The sequence below is a fragment of the Rhea americana genome, unplaced genomic scaffold (assembly GCF_003343005.1).
Source record: "Rhea americana isolate MKP2758 unplaced genomic scaffold, rheAme1 scaffold_173, whole genome shotgun sequence".
Taxonomy (NCBI): domain Eukaryota; kingdom Metazoa; phylum Chordata; class Aves; order Rheiformes; family Rheidae; genus Rhea; species Rhea americana.
Window position 1 is genome coordinate 1,834,606 of NW_028185850.1, and position 24,214 is coordinate 1,858,819.

At 38.5% G+C, this 24,214-nt stretch overlaps 1 protein-coding gene across 4 annotated transcripts in view; it reads left to right on the forward strand.

Annotated features, from left to right (window-relative positions):
• Positions 1 to 24,214, forward strand: part of LTBP1 (latent transforming growth factor beta binding protein 1) — a 188,007-nt gene that overhangs the window by 143,836 nt on the left and 19,957 nt on the right. For all 4 annotated transcript variants that reach the window (XM_085301182.1, XM_085301183.1, XM_085301184.1 and 1 more), the window contains 7 exons: positions 1,561 to 1,686; positions 9,021 to 9,146; positions 11,421 to 11,564; positions 18,105 to 18,287; positions 19,567 to 19,653; positions 22,510 to 22,638; positions 23,963 to 24,103. In XM_085301182.1, the coding sequence (XP_085157308.1) occupies positions 1,561 to 1,686; positions 9,021 to 9,146; positions 11,421 to 11,564; positions 18,105 to 18,287; positions 19,567 to 19,653; positions 22,510 to 22,638; positions 23,963 to 24,103 (936 nt within the window). The remainder of the gene's footprint in view (positions 1 to 1,560; positions 1,687 to 9,020; positions 9,147 to 11,420; positions 11,565 to 18,104; positions 18,288 to 19,566; positions 19,654 to 22,509; positions 22,639 to 23,962; positions 24,104 to 24,214) is intronic.

A 24,214-nucleotide genomic window follows, 5' to 3' on the forward strand; every position in this document is an offset into this window, starting at 1 on the left:
ACTGAAGAAAGAATCTCGGTCATGCTTATGGGATAGCAGACTTCCTTCTGGGACACAGTGACTGGAAAGGATTTAGGGGTCAGTTATGTTCAGCTGAATGTGAGCTTCCAGTGCAACCCTGTGGCCAGAAGGACTAATGCACTCCTTGGAAGGTATAAAAAGCAGAATGCTCAGCAGGAGTAAGTGGGGTTTATTTACTTCTGTCTTGTGCTGATACACCTGCTCATGGCATATTGTTGTACAGGGAAGTTCTGGTGCCCACAGTTCAAAATGGATGCTGATCAGTTGAGGAGCGTTCAGACATGAACCCCCAAAAGGCTAATGGGATAAAAAAGATTGAATTATTTTAAACTGTTTATTTTGACAAATGAAAAAATGAGGTGTGACTTGACCATAGCAGTACTACCTACAGAAGAAATCATAATTGAGCTCTTGACTAACACGGGCAAGATTTTGCAGATTATTGCAGGCTGCAGCAGCTGCAAAGTTGAACTAATTTAGACTAGAAATTATGAACATGCATTTTGTTAAGGAGCAAAGCTGAGGTAGCATGCAGCAGAGAGTCTAATAAAACATTAGAAACATTAGAAAGCATGCAAGCAATAGGTTTTCTTTTCAGATAATTTAAATGTTGTTTCCCTAACATTTTTAACTTTATTTTCCTATTTTTCAGTGTATCTTTCTAGTCTTATGTAATCTACTGTTTTGTTTCCAGTATTTTTCTGGCAGTTTTAAGAAACAATAATCATGGCATCATATATATCAAGCATTTGGGACCATTCCCCATCAGCCAAAGACAGCATTTGGCTTTAAATTGTGTGAAATAAACTTACTGGAAAAGATGCAGTCCCAGACCTGCTGGTAACACATGAGGCTTGATGCACAGGTTGACCAGTGTACAGTAAGCAAAAAGCAATGCAGTGGAGCCATCTGAAAATTTCCCTATCATAGAAGWAWWGTTGGCTAGTATAGAGCTTCTCCTGACATCTCATGAATCACACTCATCTGCTCAGCCTCATTGCAGAGTGGCATAGACAGAATGATAAAGCAGAACATACTGATGCTCATATGGAGCTCAAGAATGTTCTCAGAAGACTTGGTTAGTCCTGAATGGGAGCATTATTTACATAGCTGATGGAAATAAGAGCTTTTAAGACTTTAAGACTACTGGAACTTAGGCTTAGTAATGAGTATTGGTATGATTATTATTACTTTTTACTGTCTTTTTTTTTTCTAGTAGGCTAGGCTCTGCGAGCCCAGCAGAAAATCTGGTCCTTCACTCTAGAGAAGATAGTCTTGAGCAGTTACAGTTRTAACTGAAAATAAATTGAGTATGTCAATAAAAAAAGCTGCTATTGCTAGCCATGTTCTGTGGCAAAGTCTTTYGTGTGCATTAGAACCAAAATACCTTCATGTTTTTTAAGCTTAAAAGATAAAGTTTTTAACTGATAAAAGTAGGCATTAATTAATAATACATGCTGCAGTAACACATGCTAGAATAAATGCAAGAAAAGCATTAATGAAGGATTTGCAAAGCTATTAATGCCTCTCTGTTTTCAGATATCAATGAATGTGAGAGGTCTGACCTTTGTTCACCTCATGGGGAGTGTCTAAACACAGATGGTTCCTACCGTTGCATATGTGAGCAGGGCTTTTCTGTGTCTGCAGACGGCCGAACATGTGAAGGTGAGAAAAGTCACGCTATTGCATGAGTGTCCCCTTGCATTCCCATTGATCTGCTGTTACTAATTGGGTGAGTGCATAAGTCACAGTTTGAGTCTAAGATTCCAAAACGTGCATTAACTCGGTAGTCTGCCACATTAAAAGCCCTTTGTTCCCTTTTCTCTTAAATGCGTGGTGTGGTATATTGCTGTCTCTGTGTTACGAAGTTTAACAGGAAAAATACAAAATGGACAACGTAACAGAGTTGATGTTTATTAGAAGCCATTTGCTTTTCTTTTAACAATTTTGCCATCGTAACATTTGATTATCTTTTGTGTGTAAAACAAATTAATGAAAAGGAGAARATACTGACCAGACTATGGCAAATGGTTTCAAAGAAGGGAACACTATACCTGTGTTAAAATATATGAAACCAGTGGACATCTGTAATAATATGAAAATCTATTCAGAGATGGAAAATAGTTTCTGTCTTATCCTGAGGGTGGAAGGAAGAAATATATACAATATATATGTAAATGGAGTTTGGTACACAGGTGTCTGATACTTTCTAAGTTGGTAGCTCTTACTGTGCAAAATATTTAGAATCAAATAACTGAAAGCTTCTTAAGTGCATTAGCAGCAAGCATGAACTGCCTGAGTGATCTCATTGCTGTATGTTAAACAACAGACTTTTTCTTGTCAAGACCTTTTCTTTTTCAAAAAAAAAAAAAAAAGAAAGAAAAGAAAAAAAAGCAACTCTAATGAGAATTTGTAGTAAAATCTTGTCAGTTTATGGACTTTTATAATCTATGACAGGATCTCGGATGTTGTGAAATGGCAGAAATATTGGTAATTAGGTCTTTGCGTTGCTAAAGCCAGCTAACACTTCACAAATATAGGCATGTATGCTCATACAGGTATTTTTCACACAAAGCTGTAAAAGTTGTTTCAGTAATAACACTGGTAAGAAACATCAGCCACAAGCCTGGAATTTAGGTGTGCCTAGGATTTTTTGTTTGGTTACAGCATGAGAAAAGCGTCCTATTGCTAATTGAAAGCACACACTTGCTAGTGACACAGCTCTGCTGCACTTAATTTAAAACAGAAGACTTGTGATCAATTATACCAAGCAGATATGTGGCTTTTTGTGGTAAGTGATGGTACAGAAAACARAAATTTCCCTAACTGGATGAAAAGTGTTTTTTTCCTGTGGATGAGAGGGCTCTTCAAGGAAGCCTTGCAAAAAAATATGATAYCAGTTTAGGAGGGAGAAGAAAGTCCTACAGTAGTAGTTCTGCAGGATGCCTGCAGAGTCCTGGGAAGATTTCTCAGTAGCTCAGGATTGAAATCTCTGGGCGATGAACTGCAAGCACACAARCAGTAAGCAAGCGAGCTGTTCTGCATCCTAAATTACATTCCAGCAAGTGTGTATATGATTGAATTTTTTCATGGGCCAGCTCTTCACATCAGTTCATTCAGGGCTAGCAAAGAGATTCTTCCTTCAGCTTAGAATGTGTATTAAAACTTCCTCCYCCTATTTTTACTGCAGGAAAAACAGCATTATTATTTGAGCTGGCACATAGACTGCTATATAATAACTAATATAATTACTGATGAAATAAAATATACTTTTGGCAAGAGAATACTGTTATGCGGGTGTAAGGGAATGAGTGCTATCTATTTAGATATGGCATAACATCAAATACACTGTGTTCTAATTAATTATTGATAACTAAAAAAAAGTCCAGCAATATCTTTGGTGTTGTTTCCTCTCTAAACATTTACTTTATTTTTCAATCATACAATAAATTGAAAGGAACATTCTCTGATTGCTAAGAGAAAAGCCCAGTCAGGTGTGCTGGAGAGAGTGAATTTGAATAGCTCCRGGGACTGATGGGCAAGGTAGTATTTTATGATTTCAAGTAATGAGAATAATTCCAATTTTTCTGATACCCRATTGTTAAAAACACATTCATAGACTCTTTTGGCAGCGTGTATGCATTTCAGTCAGTGTTTAGGAAGGACGTGGTTAAATATATTCAGTTTCTCAGCAAGAAAAGTAGTAGCAGGTGTTTTGCCTCACTGTTGAGCATAGTTTAAAAAAAAAATAAAGTAGGCAGAGAAGAATGTAGCCTGCTCTTAGTAGAAACCAAACGTTTTATTCTAGACCAAAGTTAGAAGAACTCTTACTAACCTTATGAAATCAATGTCTCAGAAATTAAAAAGGGCAGAACTGAACAGAAACATAGCTAAACAAAGTCAGTGATATCTAATTTTAGGGGACATACCAGAAACAATGAGCCCCTCTGTCTGGATCTCTGACAGTTAATGAAGTAGCATCGTTCTCAGGGAAGAACCATCACAGATGATGAAAGGTGCAAAGTTAATCTCGATTAGAACAAAAAAGCCAAAGTTTCACTAAGTAGAAAAGGATGAAATCACAAGATGCATTTCCAGGACTGTGAGTAGTCTGAGAGCTTTTTTAATGAAGAATAAAACAACAAGTACAAAACCAGTTGACTGTGCTTCATAAGTAATTGGTGGTGTGTATGGAATACAGATCAGACTTTATATTCAGCACTTGGAAAAGTATTTTAATAACTTGGCGAATCAAAGCCATTTCTAGTCTTGTGAAGCAGCAGTACTCCTTTTGTACCATGACTATTTCTCCATTCTGTCATTTTAATAAAAACAATTCTGGAGTTGAAAAAAAAATCATTTAAAGGGAGCACTTCAGTACTAATCTTTGTGCTGGTGTTGGTTTCAGGAGTCAGCTTTGTGCAAGAAGACAAGACAAAATAAAAAATTCAGAAAAAAAAGGAATGTGTGACATTCCAGGTGCTGGGAAAGGCTGTGGCTTCCAGYCGTGGGAGCTACTGTTCTTTACACTAGGTGCCTCTGCAAATTTACTTCTACTTAAGTGAGTGAGAATAACTGTTTATACCATCAGAGAAAGAACCCGAGGAAATTTTGCTGGATTCAGCTGCCCTTTTGTACCTGGGGAGCAGATTTTCCATATTTCCAGATTGTTTTTGTACGAGTTTGAACCATTTTTTGAAAAGGCAGAAACAACAACATAAAACATTTAAGAACCCCGTGTGGTTCAGCTCTGGTATGGAGTCTTTATGGCTGTTGGCCAAAGTAAACTCAACAGCTGTGGAGACTGTGTCTTCTTCCAAGGCATAGACAAACTTTTGTTGTAGCGGTGACATTCCTCGCCGCCTGGCCCAGGCTCAGCAGTCTGGCTGCACCACGCTCTCCGAAAAGGAGGCTGCCGCGTGCTCCCTAGCTGCCTGTYGAGCTCTCAGGGGTGCCTGGAAAGGCAGCGTTTTACCCAGTTGGCTCCCAGTTTTGCCAGTTGGCAAAAACTCAGGTTAGAGGTTCACCGATGCTTAAGTCAGTACCTGCCTCAGTTGCCTCTTCTGTCTCCATGCCCAATCCTGTATGTCTCCCAGTGGCTTCCTCATTTGTCTCTCTTCCTGCTCTAGGCCCTCAAGCTTCATTGCCTRCCTCAACAGGCACCCCGAAAATACTTCTGCACCCCACCCGAGCTCTCCACCTTTGGCTTCTTCCTTTCCGCTCACTTCCTGTCTTGTATCCTATTCTCCTGTCCTGGTCCACTGAGTTACGTCTCTCTGACCCTTCTGGATGCCTTGCATGAAGAGCAGATTATTGTGTGATGTTGCTTCCTCTGCAACCAAAAATATTTTAAGGAAGTAGATGTTTGCCATAACTACACATCATAACATCAATTCTGTCCTTGTGGAGAAGGCAAGACAGTTTTAGGAAAAAGGTATAGTAAGACTCTATACTTCCAATACAGCTCCTTCTGGGGCAGAGTATTTTMTGTTATATGGAGTAAATTTTATGCAGTAGACATCTTCAGTTTCATCAAATCTGTGCTTTTTCTAGACACTGGCTAGGGAAGTAAGAATCCCTTCCTTACCGTCCTCAACACCATCAGACCTCTGTTGTCTTAAGCACTGTATGAACTGTCTTAGAAAGTAGTCCCTCTTCAAGACACTTTGCAGTATAAGTAGATTTCAGTGAGATTTAAATGTGCCTGAGATTAATCATGCCTCCATCCTGTTCAGGTTGGCAGAAACCAGGAACATGGTTGATGTTGAGCTGAACAGGAATAGGCTTGATGACATACAGGTTTTGCCTTTCTTTAGATCCTGACAATCTTAGATCAAAGTAGTCTTGATCAAAGATGACAGCACTGAGTCAAGGGTTCTAAAACAGGTCATAATTACAGAGAGCTACTTTAGTCACTGTATAGACATAGACACTATTAGTTTTTCCCTTCAYTCTGTCTCCATACAGCAAGAGAATTGTCGATTACAAACCTCATGCTTTGCAGGGCAATTAAAGAAACAAWTGCCCTTTCCGGCTATAAAACAGGAGTCCTCTGAGTGAGCTGTCTAGACAAGGAAAAATATTTGGTGCTTGGACCTTCTCTGTAATTTCCCAARCACTGAAAGATGCAGTCATATTCAGACTGTGTACTTTTTTAAAAATAAAGCTATCTTCTGTGGATATATTATATACTTAATTAGGACACTTGCTACAATGATAGGTTTTGTTTCTGCAGCTTCTCAGTCAGTGACCTTAGTTTACCTTTGGAGAACCAGCTGCATGATCCATTCCTCTGTTTTCTTTAACATTTAGCTATTAAGTAAGAAAAGTACTGTAATTCATGTAATTCTAAAATCCCCAGTTGTAGTTCTTTTTTGTCTAGGCTTTTAATAGGATAACTGTCCTGTGGCTCAGGAACTTCTGTTATTAAACTATAATTGGCCACTGGAAATACAAACATTGCATTATTGTCTATTTTATTAAATTCCTAGYTGTCAGTCCTCCACTGTTTACTCAGTTTGAATTCTCTTTCCTAACTTAATCATTTTTTCTGGATAAGAAATAAACCATTAGCATTTTTTGACCAGATATATGAAACTCCAAATGGTCATAGGAGGCTAAAATTTAAAATAAAAATGCAAGTCTAATGCTCAGTAGCAAGAGGGGAAAAGGGCAACCACAAATGCTGATGCAGAGGCTCTATTTTGCACTTGCCTGTTTCCCCCCCGAGTAACTTCATATGCATCCTTTTATAACTCTATTATTATGGTGACTGGAAGAAGAAAGGGTATCAAATGTAATATTTCACTTTTCACCTTTAACAGTGTCTCTTCAACTCAGATAAAATAGCTGAGTGAGCAGAAACAGCTGAATTAATTCTGCTAGGGATGGCTTACAGTAGATTTCAAAAAGTGTAGAGTACAAAAACCAGTCAAATTTTCATATTCACTTTCTTCAGAATAAACATATTAGCTATTGCATTCTTTGCCAAATACAAATAACCCTTTTTAAGATTAATGCCTTCAATATTTTTCCTTCATCTGTTTAATAAATCAAGATATAATGAGCATTAAAAGCCTTTATTGGCAAAACCAGCAAAGTAAATAAAATATTATTCGGCTAATTCTGTCCCCAAGTATATATTTTTTTTWAAAAAAACATCAAATACAGCCCTTGATGTCTCCTAGATGTCAGTGTATGTGATACATACAGTTTTTGCATGAACTTATTTTTTTCTGTAGGTTGAGAACCAGTGGATCAACTCAGTAAGAGGTGAATTTTCCATCACTTGGTATCACTAAAATGAAGGCAGATGCCTTTCCGAAAAAGATGCTGTGATTCTGCAATTTACTCAGTTGATACAGAAATTACCTGAGACAATTTTGTAACCTGTGCAAGAGGTGGGGTACATGATGTGGATGCAGTCTCTTCTAGCCTTAGAAAATTCGTATGTGGTCTTAAAACCTGCTTCCACCCCAACCACAGCAAATAGTAAAGGCTGGTTTCCGAGGACCAAGAATTCACTTTCAGTTGAGCTTCAGACATGGTCTAAAAGTAAAAAAGTAATCTTTGTCAAGAGAGGAATGAGCTGGGTCTCTGCTGACTTTCCTGGGCCTTTCTTTGTCTTGACTGTTACCAGCTGGAGGAGTAGGCAGGATGGGATTTGGGCTCTACTCTTTCTTTTCAAAAAGACACTGAAGAGCAATGCTGCTCGTCTGTGCCCTCTACCTGGGGCAAGGCAAGACTCAGCCCCAGGAGCCCTTTAGCACAATGAGTGTGTAAGGCCTTTGCTGGAGGCAGGCAACTGCAGGCTTCAGCCACATGAAGGTGGTCGTGCATGAGAGGTGGARCCTTCCGAACTAGTTGCATTTGGAAGCATTTAAAGTGCAGTTACCCTGGAGGCACAGTACAGAAGGGAATTCAGAGAGGACAGCAGCTCTGCGTAAGTCACAGTGGTTTCTAAGAAAGAATTGTAGAAATAACGTGTCTGCTTCAAACTGCAGAGAAATTTAGAAGGCAGAAGATACTAATCCTAGTGTCTTGGCTAGATCCCAGTTTGGGTTAAAGTTYTTTCTTCTGAAAAACACCCCATGACATCTTTAATGGTCACAGATGGTCAGGGCCTTGGTTAGAGGTCTTATTTCAACAGAAGATAAATATATTCACGGCACTTGTAATACACTTACAAAAATAAACCATGTTTTGCCACAAGCACCTCAGCTTCATTATAGGCTGATGGGCAGCTGAGTCAAAGAACWGACCTACTCGCCCAGTGACTCTCACTTCTAACGCCAGCAAACCACAAATGAAAACTGCAAATGAGGGGCCAGTGCAAAAAGCACATAGTCATTGCAAGTACTTTGCCTGCCTGCGTAAGATTATTCATTTGTGTACRTTTACAGGAATAAGGCCAAAAGGCTCAATCTTCAGGTATTTACCATGTAAGTATGTGCTGTGAAATTGTCTTCTGTATCAAGAACCAGAATGAGATCTGTGCAGCACTTCTGAGTCCCACATAAAATCTTTGGTCTATGTTCAGCACTCCTACACAATAGATGTAAGCATACGCTTCAGATTTTCTTGTAGGCCCTGGGGAGGAGGGGGTTAGWTTTACCTATGCTGTTGACTATATAGCGTTTCACTGGCAGAGTCTGTAGGGAAGTGTGTGAGATGGTCACATTTAGATTATCTCTCATTCTATGGTGGGTAGCATCATGTCATGACTGGGCAGTTTGGTGAAATAGGTGGGAAGGATTTGACCAAAATGGTTGTCTGACATATTTCCTGTAAAGTTAACACTAAAACAATTTTGTTTGTTGTACATGTACTTCCTTTAAATTTTTGTGTCTTGTCCTTTGTATTTTCCTTCTCATCTATCGACACATATCACTGCATGCGTGTTTGCAAAACTGGCACATCTCTGTGTTGTTTTTCTTCACTCTTCATTAATGTCTGCCTTTGTCACATTGCCTGTGTGATGTTAAAATTCTTCTTTGCAGATGTTGATGAATGCGCAAATGGCACGCTGTGTGGCAGCCATGGGTTCTGTGAAAATATGGATGGCTCCTACCGCTGCCTCTGTTACCAGGGCTATCAGGACTCTCAGGATGGGCGAGGGTGCACAGGTGAGCTTCGAGATGGTTGKAATTGCTACTGCAGGATTCCAGCAAGGAAAAAGCAGCTTATAAGCAATGCATTTCTTCACAAGAACACCTTTGTTTTCCATCGTTTTTTGTTAAAACTTGTACTACTCACTAGTAAAATAAGGTTGAGCTATGCTTTACTTGATGAACTTTATGCCAGGTGGAAACTGTGTAGCCATGTAATGAGAACCTGTTATTAGGATTGAATGGAAACCAACAGCAAATAAGCTGAGCTACTCATTTTATCTCTCTCTCCAAAGGCAAAAAGAAAAAAAAGAAAAAAAAAGAAAACAAGAAAACCCACTATTTCTGCTCATGTCAGGACCATTCACAAATATAAATCATAGTGGATTGAATTTAATACTTCAGCGTATTTAAATGCAACATCTGTTTAGTCTCTTAGGTGAATAACCAGAACTCTGTACTACCTCCTGCAGGAAATAGTCTGGCATGTGGTACAGCCAGTCTGAATTAGACAGCACACCTCCCTAGGCACATTATGTTTGAACAGACTTTAAGATTGGCTTCAATCTCCAAGAAAGACACCTATCACCRTGAAAAGATGTGAGATTTTTGTAAACGTGTAAATACTGCATGTTTATCTTGTGAGTAATAGGTTTCCATATCTGTTGTTAATAGTGATGGTTGGACCCGAGAAACATCTGAAGCAGCACAAGCTTCTAATATAAAATTAATACCAGATCAAGGAAAGGTATTCATTAAGCTGGAGTCAGGATGAAACACGTTTACCAGGAACACAGAGCTAAATGGAATACGGAACRGAGTGAAGGAGTTAGAAGTCATAGAGAAGAGTGTGTGTGTGTTCTGTAATATGTTAAACAGTTTTGTAACAAAATTCTTTAGGCCATTTGAGACTTATTTGCAACATACTGACATATATTTTTGCATATAGTAACTTCTTACAGGCTGAAACAAATTAAGCAAAGAAAGAAAAAAGAGTACAAATTGGTAGAAGCTGAATTTAATTTTGAGTTGCTAGTGAAGCAATTTTGCATCATAAAATAATGTCAGTTCTTTTTATGATCTTGAGAACATGATGGRCAAATTCTAAAGCGCTCTTACAAATTATGGTGCCTGTCATAAACCAAACCAAAACATTTTAAGAAAAAAGATAAATCTTTATAGYTAAGCAGCATTACCCAAAGAGGATTGCATCCTTATCAATATGAATTCCATAAAAAGATGAAAATGATCTAAATACTTTTTGAAAGTTCTGAGCAAAGTAATCAATTAAAGTATGTATTTTTATCATGTATCAAATTCATCGTTTGATCATGTGACTAGATTTTTGTTCTTACTGGATAAGAGGGTAAAAGGGTAAAGCATCTCACAAATTACACTTTGGACTACATTCAATTATATATATATCTGAATTATGATTTACAAATTATAAGTAGTCAGTCAAAGGTAAACTATAGCAACTGAAGAGCGAGCCAAGTCAACCCTGAGAATAYTTGATAAGCCTTGTTTAAGCAACAGACAGCTCTCCTGTCCGTCAAAAGCGTTTCAGGGTAGACTAGTCAGGAGACATATAAAAGCGAAGTTCAAAATATGTGGAATTCTTTTTGGTACTTGACAAGTCATGGCTGGGAGGAGCATCTAAATGGGAGAGGAAACCAGCACTGTTCTGCAGGGGCTTTGCTGGGGGATCTGGGAACAACCTTCTGGGGTTGCAGAACAACCTGTGAGGCCTTGCCTRTGGGAGGCACACAGTAGACCTGAGSTTGGATAGTTCAGGGATGTTTATGAGAAAAATGAGATTTTGAGGGAAAAAAWTAATTCTCTTTTCATAGTTGAGGCTGAATTCTGCTGAAACTGACCCATTTTATTTCTTGATTTCAATGAGAGTCTGATAATAAGGAGAACAAGTTGGTTACAATAGCTGTTTAAGAAAACAAATGAAATGAGTCTGCATCTTAAATCCCYAGAAAAAACAGGTTTTTRAAAACAAAACAAAAAAATGAAAAAACTGTAAGTTGGTGTTCTGGTGCACAAGCAGYACCTAATCAGCACCAATATCTTAAAAACTACTCTGGCTTTCAGGGGCCTTTATTTCAAAGGAACTAAATACTTGTTTATGAATCTGCTTAGGTATTAGTGATATTTTAATCCTCCCCCAGAGATCACATCTGTATTCTGGCAGACAATATTGGCACAGATACAGTAGATAAAAGAACAAACTGTCGGTAATGGTTCTGAATTGATTTATGTCTTTTATTTATTTATTTTTCCCAGATGTGAATGAATGTGAAATGCTGAGCGGAGTATGTGGCGAAGCCCTCTGTGAAAATGTCGATGGTTCTTTCCTGTGCCTGTGTTCTGATGAAAACCAGGAGTATGATCCGATGACTGGACAGTGTCGCTTCCGTACCTCCCCAGGTAAAAATGCCTTGGGGKTTTTTTTACATGCATGGGAAGGTTTTCACTTAATATGTAAGCAGTGCAAAAGTAAAGTTGGTTTAAATGTTCATGTTGGTTTAACTACAACAGCAGATTTTAAAAGTGTTGTCTTATCAAAAGTTTGTGTCAGAARAGGAATTTTTAGAATTGAATATGTTATCAATGAATCGTTAGCAGTGAAAATTCAGCAGAAATACCTACTAAGTTTTGTACCTCAGCAGCCTTGGCAGTTATGATAAGTAGTTACAGCAGTTAAGATTATATAGTTTGTTTGCTGTACTGTAACAATGAAATGAGGCCTGGAATCAAACCTATGGCATGAGTGATTCTTTTTTTGTTATTCAGATTTTTACAAAAGTCTACCAGGCTGCTTGGAGAACTCTCAAAGGAGTATATAATTAAAAACAAAGTTTGTATAGAGTGGTCTGCTCATAGTATTATCTAATACTAATGTAAGTTCTCAGAAAAAGCAGTTGGGAAACCAAAAACCAAAACATTGAATTGTTAGTCTCTTTGAGTAGTCCCCCTGCCTGTTTTACTCCATCTTGTCCTTTTTTTCCTAATAGTCCATCTTAATGGATTTATGAGTTTTTGTTATTATGTGCTTTGGATATCAAAAATACTACTGGAAATATCCTCTTTAAAAAGTATCTTAGAACTCTTACTTAAAGTTGCCTCCACATATTTTACAATGATTATGTTTGGAGAAAGGAACAAAAACCCCAAATAAGGAGAAACAGAGCACAAGAAATGAAGGAATTGACATACGTGATATTTTTTTCCCTCCAGGATGCAGATCTCGGTTGGTTTCTTGGTTTGGTCTTACCCCACAGGCAGATCTAGCTTTTGAACAGCTTTAGAATAACTGTCCCTACTGCCAGCATGCAGGCTCTCCAGCTTAGGAGGCTACGGCTATTTTCTCCTATCACTCATCTCTCACAGACACGTTAACAAGGCTGAGATCTCTGTGACCCAAGTGCAACAAGTATTTTAGTCGTTGGATATAGTACTCAGCAGCACTCAAGATGTTGCCTGGGAAACATCTTTAACAGCTGACTGACAAACTGAAGCTTTTGTAAAATGTCCTGAAAAAGAKTCAGGCCTATGGGAACTTATTTTGCGGATGAAGGAATAAAAATAAATGAAAAGAGAGGCAGAGGAGCGGGCTGAGGCAGAAGAGCGTTGCCTGTTGGTACTGCCTCCGCTCCTGTTTGGAAGGGAGCACACAGCAGTGTTTCCTCTCCATTTGTAACTGGGCATGAGCTCCCCGTGGTCATTGCAGGAGAAGCAGCAGTAACAGCTAGCATGATGTGCCCTCTGGTGAATACTTCAACCGTCCACCTAGACCAGCTATAGGAGCATCACCCTGTCTCCTTGCACAGTGTGAAGGGATAGCCCTGCATCTTCTGGCTTTGACAGGCCACATACGCAAGTCAGGCATGGTATTACGAGAGCTCCTACAGTGCATGTGGACATCATCTGTTAGCCTTAGCTTGCATCATGCCAATTCTGAGAGAGGAAAAATCTTATCTGCATTTTCTTGTTGCAGATTCCTGTAGTTCAGTGTAGCTTAGCTGACCTTTGTTCATGTCTCATTTTGTGTTTTTGTGCTGTTTATACATAAAGAAATGTCACTCCGACTCATACCTACCAAGTGGAAATAGGATGCCATTTCTAAAAATGGGTGAAGAATGGTCAAACATAACTTTAATTTGGGAACTTTTTTACATGTGGTTAAAGGCTGTTACCTCTGTGGAATGCTCTGTGTTCACATTTCCCTTTACTTACCACTCAACACCTAGAGAGAGTCTAGACCTAGAGATCTAGAGAAATTTAGATTTCATTTGATGGAAATTCATCTGTTATTTGGCTGTGTCCTGAAAGGATCCTCTCAGTGTATGTATSAGGAGTTCTGGCCCATGTTGTCGTATTTCCGTGACAAACAAGGTAAGCATGCAGGATTTGAGCATCTTAATCTCTTCCTCCCTACCCTGCCTTTCACAAAAATGCAGCAAACAGTTCAGAAGGAAGGAAAGATAAAGGAGTAAAGAACTTTCTTTTGCATCATATGAAACTGCTGCATTGTTAGACCTCTTTGTAACTGAGAGGGGAAAAAATGCCAATTTTGGTTTATTAATTCGTCTGATATGTCCTTTTAGCGAGATACATTAAGCCATTTATTATGAATTTCCAGGAAGTACTGACCTCAGTGCAGTTTGAGTGATTAATCCTTATTAACATGTTTTTTAATTATTAATATGCCTAAGAAAAATATATGTTCTAGTACACAGCTAAATTTACTAATATATATGATCATGTGCCTTGAATCCAGAAGCTAAAAAGGATAGTATGCATTTGGGAATTGTAAAACATTCAATTTAAAGTGAGAACTACAAGTAAAAAGGGTATGTGTAAGCATCTGCTTRTCAGCAGGAATCTGGCTTACATATACCAAGGTCAATAACATCAGAAGTTTGGGTTACAACTTAGACAGTAAAAAGATTTCCAGTGAGAGACCTCCACAAGGGTACCGGGGCCCACTTTAGACAGCAACTCTACTGCTTTCTCCAGTAACAGTATTTACTAGGATTTATAAAGAAAAATCACAGTTTTGTTGTTCAAATATAGTACAAGTCCCCCTAGACTAATTTTTATTAAAAAAAAAAAAATATGCTACCAAAGAATAGACCATATGTCTGGTCCAAAAACCTGTTCAAGGCTAGAAATTTGGTGTCCAAGTACAGATTCTGTATTTCCTAAATACTAAGGCTTTAAGGAAAACCCTTCAAATTTGTATTTTTCTTTATGGCAATATGTGGTATTTTTCTAAGCAAACTGATGATCTGAATTTCAGTCATCTCCGAACATGCTCATACATGTCTGTTTAAACGTGCATCATGTGCACTAATTCTTGAATTGTGTATCATAGAATCACAGAATCAGTAAGGTTGGAAGGSACCTCTGGAGATCATCTAGTCCAACCTCCCTGCTCAAGCAGGGTCACCTAGAGCAYGTTAGACAGGGTTGCATCCAGGCAGGCCTTGAAGATCTCCAGAGAAGGAGACTCCACAACCTCTCTGGGCAACGTGGTCCAGGGCTCCGTCACTCTTACAGTGAAGAAATTCCCCCTCACGGTCAGGCGGAACATATACATGTGTACGTAAATACTCCCTCTGACACCCTCCCACAGGTTTGATAGGTGTCACATGTGGAGCCAGTTGAGAAATTAACTCAAATACACCTTGGCTACAGGCACACACCAATGTATTTTTACTGTCTTGTTGAAGGCAAGTCCTGAAAGTGTGTGTTACTCATGCAGCTTGCTCAGATACACAGTCTGTCACCAGAGTCCCGGCAGTTTTAGCAGCTATGAACTTGCAGTGAGGATTTTCCCTTTAGCAGCCTCCTGCTGACTCCAGCAGAGGGCAAGCAGCCGCAGTGCAGGGTCGCAGCATTTAAAATTCCATCAGGTCTACTAGTTTGGGGTTTTGCAGGGCGTAGTTGTTACGCGCCACTATCTAGTCAAATATTTAAGTTTATGTTGAATTCTAAGCATATGCTAATGTCTTCATTACTTGCTGAATCCTGTACTCCTAATGCACGTTTGYGGTCAAGCACATGCTGAAATATCTTGCTGGGTAAATTACATGAGTGTATRTAAAACTATTTTTAATATATACCTTCATAGTTTAACTTAGCAGCAACTACGCAGAATCTCCTATGTAGACTGGTAATATTTAACAGTCATAACAAAAACGTGATGGAGATATATTGATTAAGAGCACCTTAGTAGAGAGATATTTTACATTTTTCTAACAGCAACAACAAAAATGTTAAATAAACAATGATAMAAATAAGTAAGTACCTATTTCCTACCATATTTTGTCAAAATACTTACCAAAACCRCTTAGAAAAACAACCTGTTTACTAAATGGTTAATAATATATGAGAGAGAAATTAAAAGCTTGTAGACACAGACTGGCCATGGTTTGGGGAAAAAAAAAAAAAAAAGAAGAAATTAAAGAGTTGTGTCTCATTTGCTTTCCAAACATTCATGACGCCTGCTTGACTAACCCTCAGTCACAGCTGTGTAAACAACAGACTTTTTAAGCTGCTGAGCAGATAATGGGAGGAGAAACCAACACATCAAATGTAAAATGGGAATAAACAATCAAACGATGAGATTGTCTCTCCTTCCTCTTGGGGCAGTTCCTGGTGCTCTTTCCTTGGTAAACCATGTGAAAACTGCCAGGCTGCTTCTCCTATTTAAGCTTCGGGCTTTGATTCACTTAGATGGCAAATGGCCAAGGAAAATGTATGATTTGGTGGCTGAAGTGCTGCTCTCGCACCTTGGAATAAGAGATTTAGTTCAGTTGAGTTTCTGTGACACATGATAGTCTTAACTTCATTCCTATTGGATAGCAGCTGATACCACAAAACCACCATACTCTATGAAATTCAGCATATTGTGGAAAATAGTAATTGTCTGATGAGGGGAGACCACAGACTAAACTAACAAACGATGAAATAGCACTCAGCTGGGTGTTTCCCCTAATGTACAACTTAGTTATATTGGCAAAGCAGCAAAGGAAAGTTTGCCTTGTAGGTGGCAACATTGTACTAAATTTGAATAGAGGTGTCTGCCAGCCCCACAAACTCCATAAAAACAGAAACAGTCGCTTTTCTCAGGAAAATAGAAATAAACCCAAATATTGTTTGGAATTAAAAGCCAAAAGAACTATTAGACACGTTCATACTATCAAAGTGCAATAATATGCAACACATACTGCCATTTAAGCTCATTTTTCTCAAAACAACTCTAATGTTTACGTGTGCAGGAAGGTTGCCACACGCTGTCTGCTTGGGAGAGTGTGGGTGGGCAGCCAGGGACAACAGGCGTGAGGTGACAAGGGCTGGGGTTCATTTTATTCCTCCAGCATCTGTTGGACAGCCACCATCTTTGAGGTCCCATTTCAGAGCCATTATTTTTACAGACCAAAGTGGATGGGACTTGAAAACTCCATCCTCCAGCGAACACAATGAGGCCGAGCTTGACTTCAAAGAGACGATCAGAAGGCAGGACAGATGAGGTAGTCAGGTGAACTTGATCTCCTGGGTACTGAAATACCTCTAGGTAGGTCAGCCTTAAGCATTTTGTTTTGAACAAAATATGAATGAATGAAAAGAGCTGCAAGGCAAACAGACATAGCTTAACTACCACAACTCTCTGGGTCTTACTGATCTTCTAGTATTTTGAAATGTGCTATCATCAGGCATAAAAGAGGTTTCAATTTCCACTGGGAGACCTATGTTACTTTTAGGAATGTCTCGGGCTGGCAGCATTGTGCAACAGCCCGAGTATAAATGAATGAAATATCAAATAATGGAAAATCAGCCAACAAAAAATAATTTTTAGTAGGTTTTTATGGATTTATTTATTTCTAATCACTCGTTTAGTGCTAAACATAAACAATTTCCCAAGAAGAAAAGGAGATGAACTGGTCACCTCAAGAGTTACCTATCTTAAGTTCCTGAGTAAAGTTTTGATCAAGAAATGTGAGCATCTATAATTTTAGAACTCTGTTGTCTTCTGGAATGCTTAAGAAAAGCTCCTCCTATTGATGACATGTGAGTAACAATTCTGTAGTCCTCACTTCTGAGCTCTTGAGGAGAGTTTCTTTGGAAGTGCAAGGTTAGATAGATATAGAGTCTTTTATAAAAGCTGAAATATATTTCCTTTCAAACTCACTCCTTGGTGTACTCTAGGAGTGCTTGCTGTAGAAAAGTCTTTGACTATTGCTGAAGAGGTTTTTATTGGATCTGTGGAGACAGTATTTTACATTCAATCCTCATGTTTATTGTGAGAGGGTCCACTCAACTGCAAAGGGCAGAAAATAAGATTCTTTAACAGGACACCCCTAAAGCCTATTTTAAAGTAAGGTGCAGAGTCAGTTAACTTCACATCTGCATTATATTCCTCTCTTCATCATGGAGTCACCGAGTTCTTTTGCAAAAATCACAAATGACTTTGTTTTCCATAGCATGGAACATTCTTCTCTCCAAGGGAAATTAAAAGGGGCCAAAAATGTTCATTCTTTTTAAAATCAGGCCATTTTAATCTGTGCCTTAGTTTCTGTATCTGTAAAATGAGGTTGTAATGCTTATTCACCTCTGTGAAGGGTTTCAAGATTTATACATGAAAACACTATGTCAGTAGTTGAGCATGATCAAGACAGTTTGTGCATAGCTTAAAAATGAAAAACGTAAAAAAATAAACAATCCATGGTCACCCAAGCAGGAAAACAGGTTTGAAGAAGTCAAAGGAAGGTTATAAACTTCCATCACTCTTTCTAAGACAAAAAAAAAAAAATCCAGAATCTGTATTTAACCATTTTCTTCTCTTTTAATGGTGCTGCACAGCATGGTGAAATGCAGGGRTACTGTGGCTCTCCTGGTTCTCTTATAAAACTGATTCATTTCACATGTCGTCTTATTTACTTGTTTTCTTTTCACCTTCAGACTTACCAATAGAGGCTGATCAACATGAAGAYGGGAAGAAGGAGTGCTACTACAATCTGAACGATGCTAATTTTTGTGACAATGTGCTTACATCCAATGTAACCAAACAAGAATGCTGCTGTACTTTGGGTGCTGGCTGGGGTGATAACTGTGAAATCTTCCCATGCCCTGTCTTTGGAACTGGTAAGAGGAGGCCTTCTGTCCATTTGTAAATTCTTGAAGCATTGTGTTTATGTTAACATTAGTGCGCTCTGCCTTCAGAGAAAGCTTATTCATTAAAAGCCATATTCTGTCATACTTAGTCATAACATAACTTACCCATGTGAAACTTCCACAGAGGAAAAGTCARTAGGAATAATTAATTCCTAGTGTAAATGCTTTGGCTTCAGTGCAGTTGCACCAGGGATAAAAATGGCCAGTATTATCTCCAACTGATTTTTAAAAAAGATGGTTTCTTCCAGAAGCTTTTTCCAATCTAACATTTTATATTTTTCCCACAAGCTGGAAAACAAAGTTAAGCACTGCAGTATTTTCATGGCTGCAGCTATCTTTTGTAATGTTGTTTCTACAGCACTATGAATTACTCATATATATCATGGCATCAGTTTTACATTTTGCTACTTACTGAACAATGCAGTTAACCATGTTGTCTGCAGACCATTGTTTAACCTCTAAATATAAAATTAGAAAAACATAACCATATGATATTTGTCACAAATACTGAAAACAGTACTTGAAGCATAAGCAGCAATGGCTAAAATTCAGAATCCAGCTGGAAGAAATCACATAAGAGAGAACATCTATAAACTTTTTGAGATTAAATGCTAAAGATTACTTTCCACACAAATGTATCATCTTGTTTAATTCCTGTTTGAACTACACTTTAGAATCAGTAAAACCATAATGAAATGCTTTAGGAAAGGAGTCTCTCTGCTTGGATAGGTTTCTTCRATTCTGTAGTGTCTCCAAGACACTTTACATAATTTTTCTCTGTAATCCACACCATTTTCTCCTATTGCAGTCAATTAGTGTTTTCCTGTATAAAGACTGAAGAATGTGTGCAGGATTTTGTACCCCAATTGAATATGTCTACATTGCAGCTTGCAGAATAGCTCAGAGAGGCCCAAGCTAGATTTAATTAAGATAATTTGACTACTGGTATTGTTATAACTGCAGTGCACCATTAAACTTGGTATGGACTAGACTGTCCTGCCAGGAAGCAAGAGAAATCAGTTTGCAAGGAGCTCAGTGATGTGGATTTTTCAAAGCTAGCTCTGCAGCCTGGGAGCAGGGGAAAGTAGAGTTGCATGTAGCCATGTAGCTTTAGCTAAAGCTGTGCATGATTGCTTGATAGATCTGAATAGGGCAAAAGGTTGCCTCAAATTTATCAAAGTACACTGAAACGCATATTACGTGAATAACTTCTTAGCAACCTAATTCTTGTTGTCTTTCTCATTCCTAGCTGAATTTACCGATTTGTGTCCTGAAGGGAAAGGTTTCATCCCCTCTGGAGAATCATCTTATGGACTTCTCTCTCAGAATTACAAAGGTCAGCACTGACTTGTATTAGGTTTAATTATTTCAGAAGTYCTAGTAGATGTTTGGCTAGAAATGTGAGCTAACAATGTAAACATATTCATTAAAATTTTACTAGGTGACAAGACAGCATTGTTACATGAAACTTCACTGAAAATCATTGAATTTGTTTGCTAGAATGTCAATTATACCGTATCTATAATATTTTGTTTTAATTTGGATCAAGTGCTATATACTGTAAGGGTGCTGAAATCACAAACCTCACATATATGTCTACATATGAAATACAAAGCATCTTAAATTTRTAGATTTGTTTTGGAAGCTGGAGAGAGAGAAAATGTTAAGCATTAGATCTACAAGTGAGAAGGAAAATAAAAACTGAAGAGAAATTCAGCAATGATATTATCATTATAGAACTTAATGAAATAATTCATAGAATCATAGAATGGTAAGGTTGGAAGGGACCTTTCATCTAGTCTAGTTCATCATCTAGTTCATCATCTAGTCTAACCCTCAGCGTAGCCCACAGGGGGATTGAGCCCGTGACCTTGGCTTTAGCAGCACCATGCTCTAACCAACTGAGCTAAACCTGCCCCCATAAATTACTGAACAAAGGACTGTAGAGGAAGGCAAGTGAATGACAGAAAGTTTCTGGGTGTGAGAGGGAGAGAGTTGGCATCACTAAGAAGAAAGAGTGAAATCAGTGAAATTCCTTTTCAAGAAATTAGTTTTCTGCAGCATATGGCATAAATACACTGTATTTGTATCAGCTAAAATGAAGTCAGCACATTATCTTTGGTTGACATAGTAGCTCCAGTATTTTAAAATACACAAATTTTATGTATTTATTCCTATTGGAGCTACTATTTTAAGAATCAGGTATTTAATAATGTAGAAATTACTGTGTGTTCATATCACATAGAATTTACTATTTTTAAATAGTTTAATAGAACTATGTTTTCACCTGGTTGATAGATAAGGATTCATCAAGTAAATTCCAGCTAAGTCATTGATTTGTCAAACCTAATTCTAAGAAGATCAGAAAATGGGATTTAAAGATTCTTGTTTTTTCCTAATGATTATTACATACRCTTTCTTGGACTGTCCTTCCTCATTAGCTAGGACACTGCTAGATCAGTTTTCCTAACCAGTGAGTAAACCACAGTTGGGCTCGGTTCTCTGCCCTGCTGACATCTTTTTGTGTTATCCTCAGCAAGTCTTTCTCTATACCTCGCCTTGCTTCTTATACAATGAGGATTACACTGCCTCCTTACCACTGAAAGTCTGTGCCCAACAACTGTAGAGGGAGTCAAGACCAAAGTGTTGTAGGGTGACTCTAGACCTGAGAATGATGGTAGCAGGGACCATCTCAGTGTTGGTTAGACTGACAATTTGCCTCTAGACAAGTCTGAACAGTGACACAGGGCTGTTCTTAAAGGCCCTAATCTTTCTGTGTGGATTGTACAGAACTGTGAATTCTATGCAATAGAGAGRATTTTTATTCAGGGATTGTTTAAGTGTGTTGTTTATCTTTGCACATCTAAGACTTCTGCATATTCTTTCAGGGATACACTATGTGTAGAATATGTCCAATTGCATCTTAGACAACATCTTCTTTGTATCTATTGTGCTACCTCAGAGTTGGTAACATTTCTAATTGCTATAAATACTGAAGTGTGGAAACAGTTCATATTTGGAAGTATCTTCTACCAATTCTTCCTATAGTAAGACTTTGTTTTGAGTAAGTTTATTGYTATCTTTAGAAATGGCACAGAAGAYAGATGCATAAATTTTAGTAATGTGGTGTTTCTTTGTTACGTTAACTCATTATGTGTTTCTGTTGGTTTTGTCCACAAACTTCTGCTTGCAGGAGGTGCCCCTTCACCCCCCCCCCTTTTTTTTTCCTGAATTTTCTGTCAGAAGAGAATGTACTCAGCTAGCTTTCCTTAACTTTAATACTCTCAAGCTTTCCCACTTTTTCCTCAGGACACATATCCTTGTTCCATAGGAAGAAGAGGTACAAACATGCAGCTACATGATATTTCTTATTAAGCTTTGCAGTCTTCTTGCTGCTAAACAATCAAATTTAAAATATTTAATGTTTAAAGTCACTCAGCGGCTGGAAGAATGATTGTAAAAATAAACAGCTTTTATAGCTTTTTCATCTCTTCTGGAAAAGGAAGCATATGAATAATACATCTTTAAAACTGCTGGACAGATAGAAGTGGCATTTTGGGCCTGAAATATGTACTACTTGAGTGTAAATGAGGAGTAAATCTTTAAAAGTCAAATGGATTAAGACAATTGTAATTGAAAGGAGAATTACCTACTTTACATTGCACTTTTGTATTGCCATTTTTAATACCAGTCTAGCTTTAGCAGACTGTTATATACGTCTAGAAAGCAAAAAATAGGTAGAAAAAAGGAGAGGAATTCCAACAATAACAAATACATACATACAAGGCTGGGAAAAAATGTGTACAGCTACGCAAAGGTATGTATAACCTGGCATATATTTCATGTGAAACCTCCACTTTCATTTGAAAATGAAAAGATTCTCTTTGTCAGCTGTCACTAGGTGCTGTAGTGGTTGCTGCCTTATATTTAGCAACAGACAATTACTCTTTAGTGGTGGGAAGTCTCCATTGAAGTTTTCCATGCAGAAGGATTCCTGCATGGAGGATTTTGAGGACTTTCCACCATGCACAGCAGATTCTGCAAACAGCATGAGGAGAGAAGAGAGCAATCATAAAAGCCATAAGTGTAACTGCTTAGTTTTGTGATTAGATGGTAGGGTCTATTCCATCTTGCTTGCCTATGTGTCCTAGTAAGAATTACATTAATGCAGCCTTTAATGTTTTCTCTTCAGATGCTGATGAATGCCAACTCTTTGGACAAGAAATCTGTAAAAATGGCTTCTGTTTGAATACACAGCCAGGTTACGAATGCTACTGCAAACAAGGCACATACTATGACCCTGTTAAGCTACAGTGCTTTGGTAGGTTTATTTTAAGTGGTCTTGTCACTATAATGGTATGCAGATGGGCAAAACAAGCCCTCATATGGCAGAATTGCCCTCAGAACAGTGGTATTCCCAGGAAGAGGAGGAGCACTGGGCCACCACCTACTCCTGTAGCAATTTTTTAAGAGGCACTAGATCATTTCCCTTCCTTCTGCTTGGCTAGCCAGCAATTCTAGCTGACACGGTGATGGCTTGTAAGGCACGGTTTGGCTTATTTGCTTCCCTTTTCAGCAAATTGCTCCCAAAAGTTTGCATCTCCAGAGCAGCCCCTTCTGTTCCCTTAAATGCAGTCTAGAGCTGCTGCCAGCCTTTAAGCAGGCTGCACAAAGCAGCTGGAGGTGGCTCCCTCCTAAGGCGCACACTGCTGCTTTACTCTGCCAGATGCAATTTAGTCGTCTTCCTTTGTACGTGGAGGCAGCAGTGAAAGTCTGGATGTTGTAGCCCATCTTGTATTTGGCATTTGATAAGTGTGCTGTTTTCAGTGTAATCAAAATAGCAATGATTTTTATTTTTTTTTCAAGGACAGTTATTTTCCACAAGCAATTAATACGCAGTGTGGAATCACATTTCAGGTCATTGATAAGCGTGCTCCTTTTAGTCTTCAGAACCTTGCACTCCTTTGGTTCTAGTATGTAAATGAAAATTATTCATAACKTGACCCTGGCTTTTGCTGTATAAGCAGAAAACTGTAGAATTTGCAGAATAACATAATGAAAGGAAGTAATTTTTTAAACCACAAGAGGAGAGCCTTTCACCTTGGGTTTCTAAGGTTGTTCTTTACAAAGGTATTTTCTTTGCTGATTTAATGTAATTTATTTTAAGTGAAATGGCCCGCTCTGTCCTTCAGGCTAAATTTCTGCTTTTCCTCTCCAAGCCAAAGTAAGGAATAGAACTACTGTGGCTAGAGAAGCTGTTCCCTTCTCCTGGCAAGCTCATGAAGAGCTTTAGGGAGAGTGCTTACTTCTAATGCCTGCTTGTGCTGTTCTAAAGGAGCAGCAACTTGGGAGCCCACTGCAGCTGTGCTGGGCGTAGGGCACACCTGGCACTCCTACGCTTAGTCTGCAAACACTAGCAAACATTCACAATGCCCCTAGCACATGAGGATTAGAGGTCAGCATCCTGCTGATCTGTCTGTCCTTCTCCATGGGCAGGATTTTGCTGCCAGCAATTGGTATTTGTGGTAATTAACAGAAGACATGCAGGGAAATTTGCTCCTAATACAGGAATATAAAAACACAGATTAACACAGTGTGACTGCTTTGTGCTGGCTCTCCTTGATATGCTTCCCTCCATTTTAAAGATACAGATGAATGTCAGGACCCAAACAGCTGTATTGATGGCCAGTGCATTAACACAGAAGGATCGTACAACTGTTTCTGTACACACCCAATGGTTCTGGACGCAACAGAAAAGCGATGCATCAGACCAGCAGATTCAAGTGGTATGATCCATTATATGTATTACCAGGCTGAGTATACTTCTATGAGGTACTGCTGACAAAGCTACAGACCCCAGCAAGCTTAGATGGGGTTCTTCTTGGATGGCTCTGCTC